At 44.5% G+C, this 17,915-nt stretch overlaps 1 protein-coding gene across 1 annotated transcript in view; it reads right to left on the bottom strand.

Annotated features, from left to right (window-relative positions):
• GNA12 (G protein subunit alpha 12) overlaps positions 1-15,902 on the bottom strand; it is a 46,622-nt gene extending 30,720 nt beyond the window's left edge. The window contains exons 1-2 of the mRNA XM_026116145.2: positions 15,362-15,902; positions 2,354-2,569 (exon numbers count right to left, since the gene is read on the bottom strand). Coding sequence (XP_025971930.1) covers positions 2,354-2,569; positions 15,362-15,682 — 537 coding nt within the window. The 5' untranslated portion in view covers positions 15,683-15,902. The remainder of the gene's footprint in view (positions 1-2,353; positions 2,570-15,361) is intronic.
• Positions 15,903-17,915: the final 2,013 nt, after the last annotated feature.

The following is a 17,915-nucleotide window of genomic DNA, read 5'->3' as shown; positions in this document are numbered from 1 at the left end:
CTGAATGCAGTCTGGGGACAAAACACATGAAACAGAATTCTACCTACAAATTAAAGAATAAGTTAAAATCATACAGGTAAACTGAAATAGAACAATTAAGAAATCACATATTGCCTTCCAAGAACTAGTAAAAGTGATACTAAGTTGCACTGACAAGTACCTTGTTCCACTGAACAGGGAAGAAAGATGAGAAATCTCCAGCCAACTGTTTGGTAACTGGAGGTAAGGGCTCCTCGGACGTTACCACACATTATGAAAGAATATAGCTACTCTCAGGAGTAAAAACACAAAACAAAAAACCCAACCAACCCAAATAAGTTTTCTTCAGTCATTTTTTTTTTTTTTAAGTTATTCTAAAGCTAGGAATTTAAGACATTTAAGCAGCAGCACAATTTTACTCTCAGGGTAAAGAGCGCCAGAAAAAGTAGTACAATACTGACAACTGTTAAGATCAAATAAAAAAGCCTTGAGAGATGAGACCACTAGGAAAGAGAGATAAACAGAAATGTTAATTTTAATCTTATTTGTAGCTATTCCATCAATTCCAGTTATTCCTTTTAAATCCAAAAACATGATGGAGAATGCCGTCATTTCTGCCGTAAACTTTTTGACATGAAATGTGTTTGAATCACTCTGTTTATGCAATTGTTTTTTAGAAACTTTACCAAGATCATGTGAGACACAATTGAAAGGATATTCTTGCATTTCTGAACACAAAACTGCAATGTGACTCCTTCAGAGGAAAACAGACAAGGTTATTTTGTTTTCCTTTCAAAGCTGCTAAGCATGTCTTCAAGTGCCATTATTAAGTACGAGTACATGTTTGGAAGAGAAGCAACTTAGCGTTAACTCAGGGAAAGAAAAACAAATCAAAGGAATAATACTACAGCGCATAGGTATATGATGGTGTTGCATTACCCTCAGTGTTATGTTTAACTACCTGCTCTTCTTGAATCTTGAATTTGAGGTATACAGAAGCAAAGATTACTTTAGACTGCTGATTTTCTTCTTTACTGTGAACTGATAAACAGACTTCCACCCACGCAGTAAGTATCAGTTCCCTATTCCAGGTCTTGAAAGTACAGAAACTAATCCCAATCTACAGAATCAAAAATCCTGGCTGAGTAGAAGAGACAGTTGATTAGAATCCAAGTTAAGTCCCAAAGCACAGCAGTTTGCTTCTAGTGATTCACGTAGCACTACTGCTGATTGCTTAAGAAAACTGAAGGAAGAATCTATATTGGACAAGCCTCCCCTCCACCCCTGTTCTTTTAAAAAGATAACATTAAACCTTTTATGAAAGTTAAGTGGAGAGGCCCCACCTCCATTACTGTTGGGTTCACTTTGTTAGAAATCCTAAAATACAAACTCAGTCTCAACTACAAAGTAGTAAGCTTCCTTCTTTGAGTATTTTACAGATGCAAGTTCGGCAAGGAACACAATTTTTTATCCTTTAAAACACTTCTAAGCAATGTCACAATCTTTCTTTTCACTGAAATAGTTGCTCACCTAGTAAATTCATAGTAACACAAGACAAAAGATAAAATGCTTAGTGAATATTTTTATTCTTGAGTAATGACCACATTTGGGAGACTTCACAACTTGTATTTCATTCAGTATATTCTTGAGTCTTGGTTACCTAGCAAAGTCCTATATATATAAAAAAAAGCATCTCCTTGTTTAGAGGAAGAAAAATGAGTAGATTATGAACAGCTGTCAGAAACATATTCCATACCAGAAACAGTTATTTTGGCACTAAAGCATCAAAACCCAATAACAAGAAAGCAAGGAAGATAGCACAATTTTACTCTAACCTCACTGTCATCCTTCAGTTGCTTATCCAAATTTCACTTGCAGACATCAGGATGAAAAGAAACAGTTCAACAGCAGCAGCCTGAATGGGTGTTGCATTCACTTCAAAAGATCTGCATGCAGGAATAGTTTGCCAGTATCAATATAGTGCAAGCTGGCAGGACTGGAAAGTTACAAATTAAGTGTGCCTTCATCAGTGACCTACTATGAACAGACCTACTGAGCTGCTAAAATATTTTTAGTTCAACCAATTCCTGCCTTTTTTGGTTCCTCTTGCTCTTCCAGTTTATCCAGTCATGCACTTTTCCACTCCCTCTTACTGCCATGTAGTTTTTCAAGTTTGGCTCCAATTACCACTTGTTTCTGCTGCTGAAGTGTTCAGATTTACAGCATTAGCACAAGTGAGCAGCATTACTGCCGCTCATCTGATGGCTAAATGTTGTATGTAGCAAGCTATCTTTCAACTGAAGAAATATTTATACGGAAGGAGACTTTTTTTCCTAAAAACAACTTCATTCACCGTGAGGATGGATGTACTCACCAGCTGATACTCGCTCCGGCGGCTAAAGGCTTCCTTGATTCCCGAGTCCCTCCACAGCGCGCTCAGTGCAGGTACATACAACTGGAAGGTGGCCGGCTCGATGGGCATTCCAGCTTTATTCTCAAAAGCCATCAAAAACATCCCATGCTTCTCATTCTCCGTGTACTGCCAAGGGATGCCCAGTTTATCCCGTGCATCAACCAGAACCCTGCAGCCCTAAAGAATGATTCAGATAAGAAAGTCAGTGTTAAAAATATTGAACTGTAAAAGAACAAGGACTCAGAGGTACCTGAAACTCACTTTTGGCACTACTCTGGTGAGACTGAACTCCGAGGGGGAGTCATAAATATTGTTTATTTCAACACCTTCACCAAAAATAACATAGAAAGAGCTTAATTGTGTAAGGGACCCAGCCACAATATATTTCTGGTGGCAAAAATACTGGCAGCAAAACAAAGACTGTTAGAAATAGATGAAAATAAAGGTAAACATCAAATGCGTAAGAAAAGTGTCTGGGAACTAACGTATGACCCTGTCCTCATAGCTGTAGTTTTAAAAGTAACCTCATGCCTGAAAATGTGCAAGATATACTAGCCTTCTCAAGAATTAGAAGACCAAAGACCATTAAAAAAACACTGCTGAAAAAATATACACCATATTCCAGTGAAATAAAGTAACTGATTTGTGGGATCTGTCTGAGCACCTAGAATTGAGAAAACTTCCTAACTTTCAGTGCAAGATGCATCCGTGAATTAGTGAAGCCTTTAAGTAAAGAAGTTAGCAATACCGAACTAAGAAGATCCTAGAAGCATCCTGCTGTAGAGAATGACTTTGACACAATCCACTTCGACTCCATAAACCACAGTTTATGGAAACAAAGCTATACAGATTTGCAGGGTTGAAAATTTGCTGTAAATAAGCATCTTCTGTTGAAACACCTTCAGTTAAATGGTTACTGCCTGGGCTTAATAGTTTCAGACAGGCAATAGTTATTTCTCAGCAGTGAGCACCATCCAGTACTGGATAGATCTGTTAATGGCAGCTTAGCATCTCAAGCACCACCTAACTCGCAAGTAAAATCTGCAGGCTACGTTAAACTCCTTCTCTCATTTGTTGATCTTTTGGTTTAACAGTGTATGAAAACAATATAAAAAGCGGAATGGAAGTTTTTTTCCACAGCTATTCACCTGAACCTCCAGATCATGGGACTAATTTTGGGGGCATATTTTAAGCCATCAAAATTGCAAGTATGTCCGTAAAGTGCAGTTTCCTCAAAATGTAAAAGTTTACGATTTGTCAATGGTTATTTCTTTCTATAATGATGCATAGAATATACTTCCACGATACCATGAAAAGACTAAAATTGAACATTTACACACTGAACTAAATTAAATACCAGTCTGAACTATTCAGTATTCCCTGCTCTGCTGGACTGACCAGAAGCCCACCCTCATGCCCAGTTACAGTAGTCAGTAAGTCTCCTTTATTTGAATGGTGTCAACAAATATAAACATGCAGGGAAAAGAACACAACTTCCAAGGTTATCCCTCTGAACTGCAGATGTCTGCACTGCATCTCATGACTTTACCATCGTGGGTGGAATTCAAAGTCAGTGTCGCCCCCCACCCCACAGGAAACTTAAACATGAGATTTTTCCAAAACATTGCAGTAACAGAGACTGCAGGAACATTGCTATTTCTGGATACATAAGTGGCGAGGCTGCTTCTCGCTGGTGAAAAGTAGCATTTATTAAAAGAAAGGGTTAAGCGGACCCTTCTCCTGGGCTGGCTGAGCACGCTGCAGCCCTCCGGCCCGCACACGCCAGCCCCGACCTCTCACCTGCTTCGGCTCTAAAGCCATCTCCCTCCCATTTAACCTCTAGCTTTTCTGCCTTGCCGCTCTGCAACTGATTTAACTCTTAACCGTCTCGCCGCCACCGCGCTCCCTTAAGAGCTTCTCAAAGGAATGATGTCAAGATCGCACAATTCCCATTAAACTGGTGCTTGGACATCAAACTCTGTGTATTTCTCTGTGCTGCCACTCTGCCTTTTACTGCTTCCACTGGAGATATTAAGGATCTCTAGAGACTGTTGTTAAGGAAAGTTTCATCATTTGTTTGGAGAAAACCACAGAGCAGGATTTCAATAAAGGGCGTAACGAGAGCTCCAGTCCCAGACTCGTCGCTTATCTGCTGGCTGCGGCTCCTCGGAACGCAGGTCTGGACCTCCCTCGGGCAAGAGGGGAACTAAACCCAGACCCTCCGCGAATGCATTAACGGCCATAAGGCGAACCATGGGGAGCACACGAGCATCAACATCTTTGGACCGTTTCAGAGAAAGAAATGGTTGCCACTAAGCCACGTTCAAGGCCTGATCTGGCACAAACACGCAGATTCAAATGTACAGACATCAGCATGAGCACAGCCAAAACAGAGGCGCATCCAGACACACAGAGAAGGATCATTTTAAACACCAAATGAACATCAAAAATAGGAAATGGGTTAGTAGTGTCCAATGTGTATCCAAAGCAAAAACAGCCCTCACAATCAGAAAAGTCAAGAGACCAACTTTGAAACATATATGTAGGAGATCGTGAGACAAAGCTTTACATCAAAACCAACATAACCAATGTTTCTTCCGGCTCAGCTCTTGGCAGGCAAAAATATTTGTGACTAAGCAAGATCCTGAATAAAGCAAATCCAGACTTAGCATTTCTCCATCTTTGCACAACAGTTCTATAAATGCCACAAGCAGATGTCGGAAGGACGAGAAGAAACCGAAATCACCCAATTTAGATGTCACATATTGCCCCTCTTTGCTCACAGCATTACCGGTAATGTTGCCTTCCAGCTGCCACAGTGAGACCTTGCTCATTCCTGCCCCACTCCAGGCAGGAATTAAGGGGCAGTACAAGCTGCCAGAGGAATGGGGCTTTTTCTGGAAACCCATTCAAAACACTTTCCAGATTTCTCCCATAGGAAACAAAGGGAAAAATCTGTAATTTTTCATCTTACAAAGCCACCAAACACAGATACCAGTACTTTTAAACTGGGTGTAACATTCAGCAACAGCCAGGTACCCCAAGGTCATTCTGCTTGAATTCCATATCGTCCCGGAGCGAGTCTGTATGGAAGCAGAGAATATGTTTATGAGGAGGAAGAGTCAGGATTATAGTGGGTATGAACACTTTCTACTTGCTTTTTACTCCTTCCCAGTACTTCCAGAAGTGAATCAAGCCACAGTTCCAATCAGCATCAAAAACAAAGACAATAACTGAGGTGTTCAAGCTGTTTCTCTGACGGTGGAAAGGCTTAGCACCAAGGAGGGAAACAGGAGGGCTTAACTAAAAGCCACAGCTTTGCTGAAGCAAAAGATCCAGGCTTTTAAAAATCCTCCTTGGCATTCCCTCTGAAGAAGCCAAAAATACACTAAATCAACTGACCTAAAGTCTAAAAATAAGACTCAAACGCACAGAGTTTATTACAGCTAGCATCCCAGGAAGCATAAGTTTATTAACACTAAAACACACCCTTCCTCACCTCCCCCAAAAGTCTCCTGAAGAGTAACAGCTCCTGCATACCCGGCAGTCAAAGTGAGGGGAGCTCAGAGACAGCCATGATAACTACCACTGCGCTTGTGGGTTTTCGGGAACAGCTTACCAGATGACATCCTTTTAGGAAGACAAAGGTATTTAAGGGATATAGAGTGTGAAATATAAGGACCGTCATGGGAGACAGCCAGGGAGTCATTTTCTCCATAGGCAAAACTGCTTAAAGGTTTGTATGTGCTGTGGATGCCCAGAAGTAAAAATTGCATTTAGAAGATTAAATTAAAATTCCTAGAATTTCCACTTATTGTAGAACAGAATAGCTTAATATATTTAACAATAAAATATATCAACCCCAAATTTAGACTCTGACATCACAGATACAAATAATGAAAAAAATACCAGGTCCTATCGGACCAGCAACGTCCCTCCCACATCCTAGCAGTGAAGGCAACACTAGACCACTTTCACTAGTGCTCATTTCATGATAAATATTCCCAGTGCTGTTATGCCTTCCCCCCCGCCCCCGATTTTCTGCTACTAAAGAAACTACTGATTCACTTTTTCACTCAGAAGACTGAATATTGCCAATCGCTACCTTCAAACTGGAACGTGGGAAAACATGTAGGAAGAGCTTCTGATATGAAATAAATTTCTGAGCAGTTCCACTGATCTAAGGGCTTTGTGCTGCAGGCAAAACAGTATGCAAAATAAGCACAGGTGGAAAAACTTATAGATAAGAATAATGTCAAGTATTAGAAAATGGCAAAAGAGCAGCATACTGGGAGGTCAGCATCAGTTAGAGAGGCAAACAGCATGTTCTCTGTTCTGTTCTTTTCCTAATGATTTTTAACATATTCACATCACCATATAAATCCCAGGCATGTAAATAACTTGAATGGAGACAGGGCACAACTAGAAAAGAAGTAACAAAGAATGATACATATGATCCAACTAATGAAATATCTTCTATCCAAGCAGGCATTAAATAGAGCAAGAATGCCACAGCCTGGAAAGAGACAAATAAAGAGCAACATATCAGAGATCCATAAAAATTATAAATTGCATAGCAAAGCTGAATAGAAAAAATTATTCCTTTTCTCCCCTCGCTACACAAGTATTAGTAGAATAGCAACAGTTATCAAGCAGACTGTTAAAACAAAAGGTTTTTTCCTTACACACCCCACAGTGAGGAAGAACTCCTTTACATAGGATGTTGGCCAAAAGTATAAACAGACTCAAAAAACAAGACAAATTCATGGAAGAAAGGTCCAGAAAGACTTATTAAATTACATTCCAGATATAACCTCTGGCTGAAGACGTTTCCGAAACCAAAGGCTGCCAATAACTGGAAGAGTATACCGAAGGAAAGTATCACATTGCCCCGTTCTCCTACTCTTTCCCTACGTCGGAGGAAAACACGAGAACTCTCGCCTGATGCAGCACAGCTGCTGCTTGCTAAGCAGTGCTTGCTACTCACTAGCAGTATGAAGGTTTTATGGGCATGTGCACAAACTTTTATTTCTAGGACCCACCAAAATACATTTTGTCTCCTCTGCTTTTGAGAGCATTCTAGCTTTGGGGGAAAAAAAGCTTGTTTTGTATTTTTAAAGTAATTTTGGTGGTAATGGTAGTTTCCTTTAAATCTCTGTATTTCAACAAAGTTGATTTTGTGGGAGTTATTAGAAAAGTGACAACCAGCTAATTTCACTCAAAGCCAGTAATGAGTGCCAATTCATGAAGTGTTTGACTACAGTATTTAAAGAACAGTTTGGTAACAGAAAAGTCTTACATCAGTAGTTACTATTACACAAAACACAGCATTCATATTTTCTATCATTCACCTCCTCCAACAGCTGAAGGTTTCATTATCCTAAGCTAATCCTAAAAATCCCACATCCTTTGCCAGATGGACTAACTCAAAGGCTGCATGAAAATAACACATCTCAGCAGCAAGCAGACAACAGAAACAACAAGTTTGGGGGACACGAGCTCGTAAGCGAGGGCAGGTTCTTCCAGGCACAAGCTGACAATCAAATAGGCAAAAGATCTGATTATTCTAGTGAAGTGCCTAGGGACAACTTGCAGAACCACTCGTATCAAGTAGAGCAGTCTCCTACACTGAACCTTCTCAAAACCATTTTAATGAAAAAATACTTTGTACACAGAAACAAGAGTACTGTAGATATTACCATTATTTTTTGCCATTAATACCTTGTTCAACCTCAAACCAAAGTCCTAGTTGTCCACCATCCTTATCACTTACGTATACTGTTGTTACAAGAGAAAGTGCTCAGAAAAAGTAGTCATCCCATTGCTTGATACTGGATCAGGGGACTCCAAATCAGAGCTAACAGGCAATACTGTCATGTCCTGTGGCTGTAAACCAACACTAACACTGCAGTCAGCAGGGAGATTTAAACGCATTTCCTACTGTGTGTTACTCCTTAGTGTTGTTGACAAGAAATCAGCAAAGTTTGGGAGATCATAATTCAGAGATCAACATAAATCAAGGGTGCTCCCACCTTGGTGAGACATTTCCAACACATCCTTTGTGCAGTAGAACAGTATTAAGTCAGGCAGCGGTATGAGCACACAGCTGGACTGGCAAGTCTCTCTGCACCCAGAGAAACTCGGACAGCTTCATGATCACCAGTGCCAATACACGAGGGGAAGCAGAACCTCACGGCCATAGATGGATGGGACTGGCCCCTTCAGCAGGCAATGCTTACTGGCAAATAAACATGATAAAATGTAACCTATGTGTATTTTTAGAATAGGTCTCTTAACATTCTAAAAAGGACATTTTGAAATACAAGTTTTAGAGATGAAGTTATTAGTGTTTGTAAATAAAGCAGCATGCACGGGGGTTTTTTTTCAAATTCCACCTGGAACCCAGGGAAGGTGGTGATCACTACTAATAAAGCTAATAGGAAGACAATCAGATTTTTACTGTCACAAAACCATTAAGAGTGTCTTTCTTTGATCCACCTCCTCCAAATCTAATAATCAAGTAACAGCAAAGAACACGACGCCATTAAGGATGAGGTCTCATGTTACAGAGCAGTCAGTCTAACAGCTGGGTACCACCAAAAGGAGCATCCTTCCTGCTTCCACCCTCTCCTGTTAGATGGATTTGTCATTTGTCTGAGCCCACGAGTCAATCCAGTGAACAAACTGCCACCAAAAATCTAGTCACTTAAGTAAAAACTAGCTTCTGCCACCTGTATTGGTTCACTGCAAGGCGAGACAGCCACAAGGATAAGGGTGGGATCAGCAGCAGTTAGCCAACAAAAAGGTTCAAGGGTTGCATGTGTGTTTTCACCATTCACATATTCCAATACCAGCCAGGTGAGAGGAGGGTAAACACTAAAGAGGGCTTACCTTCCAGCCCAACATACAAAAAAGTAGTGAACAAAGGAAAAGCGTCATTTACTTAGTCCACAGGAACACAAACATTAAGAAACATTTGGTTTAGCTGTCGAATCTCTGAACTGGTAACAGCAGAGATGTCTGCTTGTCTGGGAACTCTGAAAAGAGCCCTTGTCTTTGACTAAATCCAGCAAGATGAGGATAAATGCAGAAGAAAAATAATCTCACTTGCAGCAAGGCTCAAAGTAGGGAGACAACCAAACTCACAGGAGATGACTCGTGGAGTCCTACAAGACAGTCCTAAGTGAATGATTTCAGATTACATTAGCAAGTTTTCCATTTCCTAGAATTATCACACTAATGTCTAGCTCATAATTTTGTGCTCTCAGCAATGCTGAGATGTATTGCCCCCCTAGCAGGCTGCCGCCGTACCAAGCGGACATACTTAGAAAGCATCTTCCTTTCATCCACAACGGAGGGGTTTTCAGTTCTAGGACAAGACCAGTTCTTCACCCCCCGAGATGAAAAAAATAGGTGAGCGAAGGAAACTCATTTAGAAACTCCACAGCATATTCTTCCTTCCCTTGTTTTTCTTCTTTTTCTAATTTGCATTGATCTTACTTTTTAAAAGAATGTGTGCTAGCTTGCCTTTGCTCCAAAGTTTTCTTGCAGCATTTCTAGTCACATAATTAGAAAAATTCCTTGCCAATACTGCTCCCAAATTAATTATAAAAATATATGTATATTCAACCAATTGAATATACAGCAGCCTCCCAAATTTAGTCACGCAAGTGACTAAAGTCTTCTCTGGACAACATCGAAGTATGTCTACAGTCTCCAGGGACTAACTCATGTTCTGCAAGACTAGTGACTACATCTCAAGAGCACTGTACACTCTATTTTGAAAAAAGAATGAATATTTATCACTCACTATTGACTACTACTTCTCTTCCACTGTCCATCATGAAGACGACAGATTGCTCTCCTCTAGCCCAATCAAGAGACATCCAAACGTGAAGAGAGTACCAAAGCTGACAGAATTTAGATTTAAGATACACAAAATACACCAAATGGAAATTAAGCTTCATTGATTATATGAACCTGGAACAGAAAGACCAACAAGACTCAAAGCTTTTTTGTTTTGTTTTCAAACGATTTTGTGAACAACAGTTTTCATGCTAAAAAAAGAAAAGCACAGAGTGAAGACAACCAGATTTAAATACTAGTTCTCTCATGGAGCCTTCGTACTTAAACATTAAACTTAATCGGAAGAAGCTCCTAATTAGCTGCAGCTCCTTGTCACTCCTTTTAAAAGGAGCTGTCTCAGTGAAAGAGTGATACTGTCCTGGGGCAAGCTACTCAAGTACAGCCATACTCCAGCGCTGTAGTAGCAGATTGACTGTCATTAGCATCAGCTCCTAATGGGTTACTGAATTCATCTGTATGCAAACTCAAGGAAATGAGTCCAGTCAATTCAAACCGTAGCTAGAATTCACATAATGGAAAGACATATTCCCCCTACGTTTTTAAGCTATTAGAAGAAATGTGTTTGCATTATAAAGGATTGCCTAAGTAATGTGGTCACTTAAGTGCAGCTTGCGACCCAGCACAGCGATGCTCTTTTCCAACTGCTGAGTCTGTCTGCTCTCCAGATCAAAGCCCACAGGTTACAAGTGAGTTTTCTTTCTTTTTTTCCCCTCTCCAGTTCCACAAGGTACATCTGTGTTACAGTCCGAGAGAGGAAATGCAGTGTAAGGGCACTCAAGGAATACAGACTACCAGCAGCACTGAAACGGCAGCCATCCAGGTTTCGGTATTGGCTGCGGAAGTCCAAAGTTCTTCTTAAAATGGACTTCAGCACAGGCCAGTCATTTTGCCAGGCTTTGCTGTTACTCATACTCAAGCCATCAAGAGAAATGCTTTCAGGTATGCCCAGGTGTATTGCAATTACACTCAACCATCCTGTAGATATATCCTCAGGGAGCTCTCATGTTCAAAAGTCTTCGGGTCCCCCCCCCTCCATTCAGAGCCCACAAATGAAGTTACACATTTCCTGCGTAGTCCTTTCCTCTGCAATTCCAGGCTTTCCAATTCTGTAGTCAGTCACCATGAATCAGGCCATAGGCAACAAGAAAACAGTCACAGTCCTACTCAAACCTTGAGCTGGACTTACTGATTTCGACATGGACAGGAGCACTACCAAAAAAAGCCTGAACAGATTATTCTCCAGGCTCTTCAAAGCTGATTTTTCCCCTCTCTTCAGATTGAAATCTCCCAAACATGCTGGTGCAGGTACCACTCTGGTGCTTGCAGACTGCTTTAATTGTTTTCTTATGCAGCTAAACCAGGGTTTTTTTCCAAGCAGCATGATAGTCTCATACTTAAAACAACCAAAACCATTTAGAAAAGGAACATCAGAGCTGTGATTCATCAAGTCCCTAAGCTCCTGAACTGTTATCAGAGGAAGCAAGTACAGTAGCAGCCCCTCCCCAGCAGTTCTGGAGGGTATCAAGACTCCTTCAGTTACTGTGAGGAGGCATCGAAATGCTCATGTAACAACATTCGCCATTTCTTAGATTTGAAACTTCAGGTCCATAAAAGTTTTCCCAGTTTCTCCATACAACCAAGAGCCATCACCAGCTCGCACGGCAGCAGCTAGCCCCATCCTGCCCGCTCGCCATCTCCAGGCGAGGGTGCTCAAGCCAGGAAGGCCATGTACTCACACCAGGACATTAACACTGCTGCTTTTCACTTCAACCATCAAAAAGCTCCAAAGAGTTACTTTGAAACTTAGCCTTGATTAACAAGCAAAGCCCTAGTTAACCGATGCCTATTTACCTTAAACCAAAGCAAAACTAATATATTTGAAGACTGCTCCACAAATGCCAGGAAAAGCTAGCAAGGCCCTGAACCATCACCTGTACTAAATGGAAAAGTAAATTCTGGATCAGACTTACTTAGTTTCAGCATCTTGTTTTTAACTAGGGTTTCCCAAAGTGGGGGATGAGAAATGGAGAGAAGGCAGCAAGGAAAGAACTGAACATTAATAAGATATCAGAAAAGTACGAAGCTGCAAATTCAAAAGAAAGTAGAGGCTGACACTAAGATCAATTCATACTTATTTACAAAAAGGTTTCAGGTTCTCCTCTCTGAACCAGTTCATTTGGTTTCCACAAGCCGTACAGCCTGCCCAAATACTATTGCAATAAGCACTTTAGAAATACCAAGTACTGCTGAGAGAATAGCAACCCCCTCTCATTCAGAGGGAAGTTTAGTCATGGTTGGAAAACGAAAATTGACCATTTAATCCCAGAGATTTACACTGCATTTCTAGCTCAGATCTCAGTGGTGTAGAGGCTTAACAAAACCATTATTTGACAGTGCTGAGAACTATATGGAAAAAGGGGCTAAGGGTGCTGGCAGCTGTACTTCACAAGGTCAAGTACATTTATATGCTATTGTATATGACCATTTTCATTTGACAGTAGTCACATACTGTATTATAAAAGTTCATCTTCCACTCTTTCTTACAAGTTAGATACATGATGAAGACATAGCACATACAATGTTTAAGTGATCTCTGTTCCGTTGAGTGTTAATGGGTCATTTCAGCCTGAACTTTCTGATAAACTGAAAACAACCTGTATTCCAAATACATTATCACAGAAGGAATGGCGAGATTCAATTGGTAATTTATGTTGTCAAAGCAGCGAAAGTAATGTTTTTCTACAGAAAAAAATTTAACACAAGGAAAGCATTATGCTATACGATTATCCTAAACTACATGCACTAACATCACTGTGTTTTGAAATCTGTCTTACCCGATTTCTCCCTGATGGTAAGGCAGAATTCTGAGGTGTTACCGCATTTCTTTCAGATGGGCGAAAGGCAAACAGGACACGTCCTGCCTTCTCCCCGCACTCCAGTCTTAGACCTCCTTCCCACCAGAAAACTCCTTTAGTTTCCTTTGTTTGCTCCCCCGCTCCTGCACGCTTCTTCCATAGCGAGCGCTCCTAGGCCACTCCCCAAACCCCATGGGTGAAGAACAGACTGCGTGCTTATGGGCAAGGCCCATCCCCGCCATCCAAGATCAATAAGAAGTCTGACAGATGCTATCCACATACCTAGAAGGATAACCTAACATAACAGCTCCCAAATATTGATCTACAAGGCCATAACTCCCTTTAAAATAGCCAATCAAATTTAAGCATGATGACTAAGATGCTTAAAAACATGTTCAGCTGACCACAGTCCAAAAAATGTTGTAACTATTGGTCTTGAAATCATAACTCCAGGCTGTTATCTAGAAAACCTGGATTCTTGAAGACCTGGATTCTAGTCTAAGTTCTGCAAATTTGCCCAAAGTCATCCAGCAGACATGTGCTTCAAGTGGACACCTCGGTCTCCCCTGCTACAAGGTGGTGATGCAGATACAGGCTTTCCTTTCCAAGGCACACTAAATTCTACTGCTGAAAGCTCTATACCTTCTGCATATGTAAAATATTACGATATTTTACCATAGCAAAATTATTTACACAACTCATATCAGAAAGAGTCTCAGATTTTTCTGTAGTCACAAATCATTTAAAGCCTTATGCTACTACTTTAAATCAGCAGTGGTACCAAATACATAATGGCAGTACCAAAATAAACAATAAGACCTCTAAGATAGGTCTCCTTATTTCTAGGTGTTTAGATAAAACCTGTAACACCCTTCTTGCTGATCAATCTCTTTAATGAAAGAGAAGCTTTTGAGCCTCAATGTTCTTGCAGTTAACAGGCACCTAATACACTACATTTTCAATTCTTTTCCTGCTCGAGAGGACTTCAGGTTCACCCCTTAGGGAACCCGCAGCCACAGGGTTTTTCTTCCTTTTCCTTTCACTCATTTTAGTGGCATGATTTCCTCTTTTGCAGTGCTCCTGAAAATGGACCAAAAACGGAAAAGAAAACTAGTCAACAATTTTCCTCTTCTCTCCTAACAGAAGTAAAAGCTTTTGATGGCACAACACAGTTCTTAAAGACAAGAATCAGTTTTTTGTGTGTGCACTTACTAAGCACATATAAAGCTTCTATTCAAAACAAATCTGAAAATTCAGAAGTAACTCTTGTTATCCTTGACTTGCACACTTTCCTTTAATTTTCTATGAAATCTCACATAGCCTCACAAATTCCATGACTGGAAACAGTCCTACAGAATAATACAGGCAGGGGGAAAAAAAAGTCTGTAGTAGCTCTTCCAGAAAGAGATTATGAAGAAAGATACATTTTTAAGTGAGCTTTTTATGCATCTTCAGGGATTTTCTGAAATATGATCGCTCCTAACTGCACTGGGCATCAAAACTTGTTTCCCAACAAGAAACAATATTTGTCAAGGCTGATTTTCCTTAACTGCCTGTAGACCGAGTCTCTACCTGCAGACTATCAGCAGCCTTTATATTCTCCAGACACTGAACAAATACAACACAGCCAGCGCTAGAGCGCCTGCACAAGCGCCGAACAAAACTTTTCTGCAAAGGTACCAAAGCAAAGTTCTTTCAGCCTCAAAGCTATGCTTGACAACAGTCTGCGCTAGCCAGCCCTAACAACCCGGGCTCCCTTGTTTGTAGAGATTTGCCAAGTAATATTTGCTGCTATGATATGTATATATGGGGACCCTCCTTCTCACCCCACCTCGAGGTGCAGGGACTCGGGGCACTTTCCGGAGGCACGGAAATTCCTTCTAACGTTGAAGCGTCTCCAGTCCTGCCTTGGAGGATGCTCTCGTGTTTTTTTCCAGGGCGCAGGCCACACCTATATCCTCTTTCCTCCGGGCTTCCACAAAGCTCCTCTCAACCCCTCTCGCAGGGAAGTTTCCTCGGAGGCTCTTCCTCCAGCCCTGCTCGCGGACAACGCAGACGCGCTGCGGCCCCCCCGGCCCAGGGGGGGAAGGAAGCCGCCCGCTCCCCGCGGCACCTGCGCCGCCGCCCCCTCCCCAACGAGAGGGCGCGGCCCAGCGACCCCGCGGAGCCGCAGCGCGGCCGCGCTCCCGGCCCGCCCCGCGCCTGTCAGCGGGCGCCCCGCTCGCTGCGGGCCGGGCCGGGGCCTCACCTTGAGGATGTTCTCGTAGATGGTGGCGCGGAACTCCAGCAGCGCCTTCTGGTCGAACTCGCGGCCGTGGATGATCCGCATCTGCTTGAGGAAGGTGGACTTGCCGCTCTCGCCGGCGCCCAGCAGCAGGATCTTGACGAGGCGGCGCACGGCCCGCCGCTCCCGCGCCAGCATCGCGTCGATCTCCCGGCTGCGCCGCCGCGCCTCCCGCTCCGCGTCGCGGCTCCGCTCCTTGCCCTCCCGCCGCGGCTGGTCGCCGCCGCGGCCGGCGGCCTCGGCCGGCAGCAGGCAGCGGCTCAGGGTGCGCACCACGCCGGACATGGCGGCCGCGGGACGGCGGGAGCGCTCACAACGCCGCCGAGACCCCAGCCAGCTCCGCCAGCATCGGGCGGAGGCCGCCGCGACGCTGGGACCCGGGCGGAGGAGGAGGAGGAGGAGGAGCCGCCGCGGCCGGGGGCTAAGGGCCGGGCCCGCCCATTCCCCGCTCGGCGGGCGACGCTGCGGCGGGGCGGGGTGCGGCCGCGCAGGCAGGCCGGGCGGCCGGGGGAGGGGCGGCGGCGGGGCGCGGCCCACAGGCCCGGCCCGCCGCCGCGCTCCTCTCGGCGGGGCGAGGGGGCGCCGCGGGGCGCGGAGCTGCCCCCGAGCCGGGGCTCAGCCGGCGGCCGCCTCCGGTCCCGCTGAGGCGCGGCGGGGACGGCGCGGCCCCGGCCCCTCCGTCAGGGCGCGCCGCCGCCGCCTGCTGAGGGAGGCACCCCCGGCTCCCTCCCCCCGCTCCGCGAGCTCCGCGCCGCATTGGGCCAGGGGGGTGTCGGTCAACGGCTCCCGCTTCCAATTGGAGAAGCCGCGGCGGGGGGCGGGGGCAAGCAGGAGACAGGGCTCAAGGCAAGGCAAGGCCCGGAGGGACAGCGTGAAGGCGGGGAAAGGGGGAAGAGCTGCCGGGGGAGGCGGGGCGAGCCGCGGGAGCGCCAATCAGAGGAGAGCGGGCCGGGCCGTGGGCGGGGCGATCCCGCAGGAGGCGGGACCTGGGCCTGGCTATGGGAGAAGGCGAGCTCGCCTGCGAAGGGCGGGGCGTGACGTCACGCCGCGTGCCGGGGCCGCTGGTGGCCGTTGGGCGCTGCCCGCGCCGCGCTGAGGCGGCCGGGCCGTGTTGGTCCCCGAGCCCTGACCGGGGCTCAGCGACACCGAGCCGCAGCTGCGTGCTCGTAACGGGCGTTTTTACTTCCCAAGCCAATCATGTTAACGCGGGGGGATATGTGGTAACAACGTACTGTTGAAGATCAAGCAGGGGGAGCGTGGTTCGGACCTCAGCGTTCCTGAGGTCAAGGTGCATTAAAAGCAGTAGGGTGACAGGAGTGTGGCTGTACCGGTATCGTGGAACGACTACATAAGTCAGGACACTCAAGTATTTGTAGTGTCTTTTTAATTAAGCCAATTTGCAAAGTCGTATAAAGATTTCTCCTACTCCCTCCCTTTGCCGTGGCTGTCCGCACCCACACACAAATGACAACCCCCGAGAGGTTTTAACCAGCCGTTCGGAGCAAACCATACCCAAGACAGAAAACCTCACCCGCTTTACCAATGCGCACGCCCCTGGGGTCGGCCGGCCTGCCGTGAGTGCTGCCACGTGGCTGCCGGAGAGCCGGGCACGGACACGGAGCAGAGGCCGCCCTGCAGAGGAGGCCCCCCGCGAATCCCCTCTTCCGCAGCAAGGGGACCGAGCTCGGGCCTCGCCGCGGGGTGCAGTGCTAACCGAGAGTGCTAACTAACAGCTGTCCTAGGAAATCGTCCCCGAGCTTTTATACCTTTAAAGGTTACAGCCAACGTATTAAAGGCTACCTGGAGGACTGTAATAGCCGTTGCCAACAGAAAGCGCTGGAGCTGTGTCCTCTGCTGAAAAGTACTACAGCACATGGTTGTTTTCTGCCTGAAGTTTAATTTCTTGATTGACGTCAGGTGTAATTCCATGTAAAGCATATTGAAGCAATCTAGTGCAGGGCTGATGATGAGGCGGGGATTAACGTATCAAAGTACACATCTGAAAGAAAATCCCCTTAGTCTCCTGATTAGGTATTGGAGGAAAAAACGTTTTTGAAAGCAGCTGGTATGTGATCACCTAGCAGCAGCTGGGATCCCATACCTTCTGGCTACAAAATGAAATCATAAATAACGGACACCTCCTCACTTGTACGGCATGATATGATCCCTTCTGTATATCTTCTTTTGTCTCTGCTTCCAGTAATTTGTGTCACAACCATCTAATCAAGTTTAAGCTTCAACTAGTTAATGCTGCCCCAGGCCTCTACCGACCCCCAAATGGAGGCAACATATGCTAGCATGTACTGGGCAAAGTGACACAAATGCACAGAGCACTGAGGGAAGCTAGAAGAGTGACTGGGATTTCATAGAGCGTTAGGGCTGTTAGGGCCTTAAGTTGCCGCAAAAGATGGTGGAGTTCATATATTTAGCAAAAATAAATTAAACAAAACCCTCCAGGGAAGTAAGTATCCAGCATGACTATTAATCAAACTGAGATGTTGTTGTCAACACTCTCCCC

The sequence above is a fragment of the Dromaius novaehollandiae genome, chromosome 14, assembly GCF_036370855.1.
Source record: "Dromaius novaehollandiae isolate bDroNov1 chromosome 14, bDroNov1.hap1, whole genome shotgun sequence".
NCBI classification, from domain to species: domain Eukaryota; kingdom Metazoa; phylum Chordata; class Aves; order Casuariiformes; family Dromaiidae; genus Dromaius; species Dromaius novaehollandiae.
The sequence above is the reverse complement of the archived record's forward strand: the minus strand, read 5'-3'. Positions and strand labels throughout refer to the sequence as shown.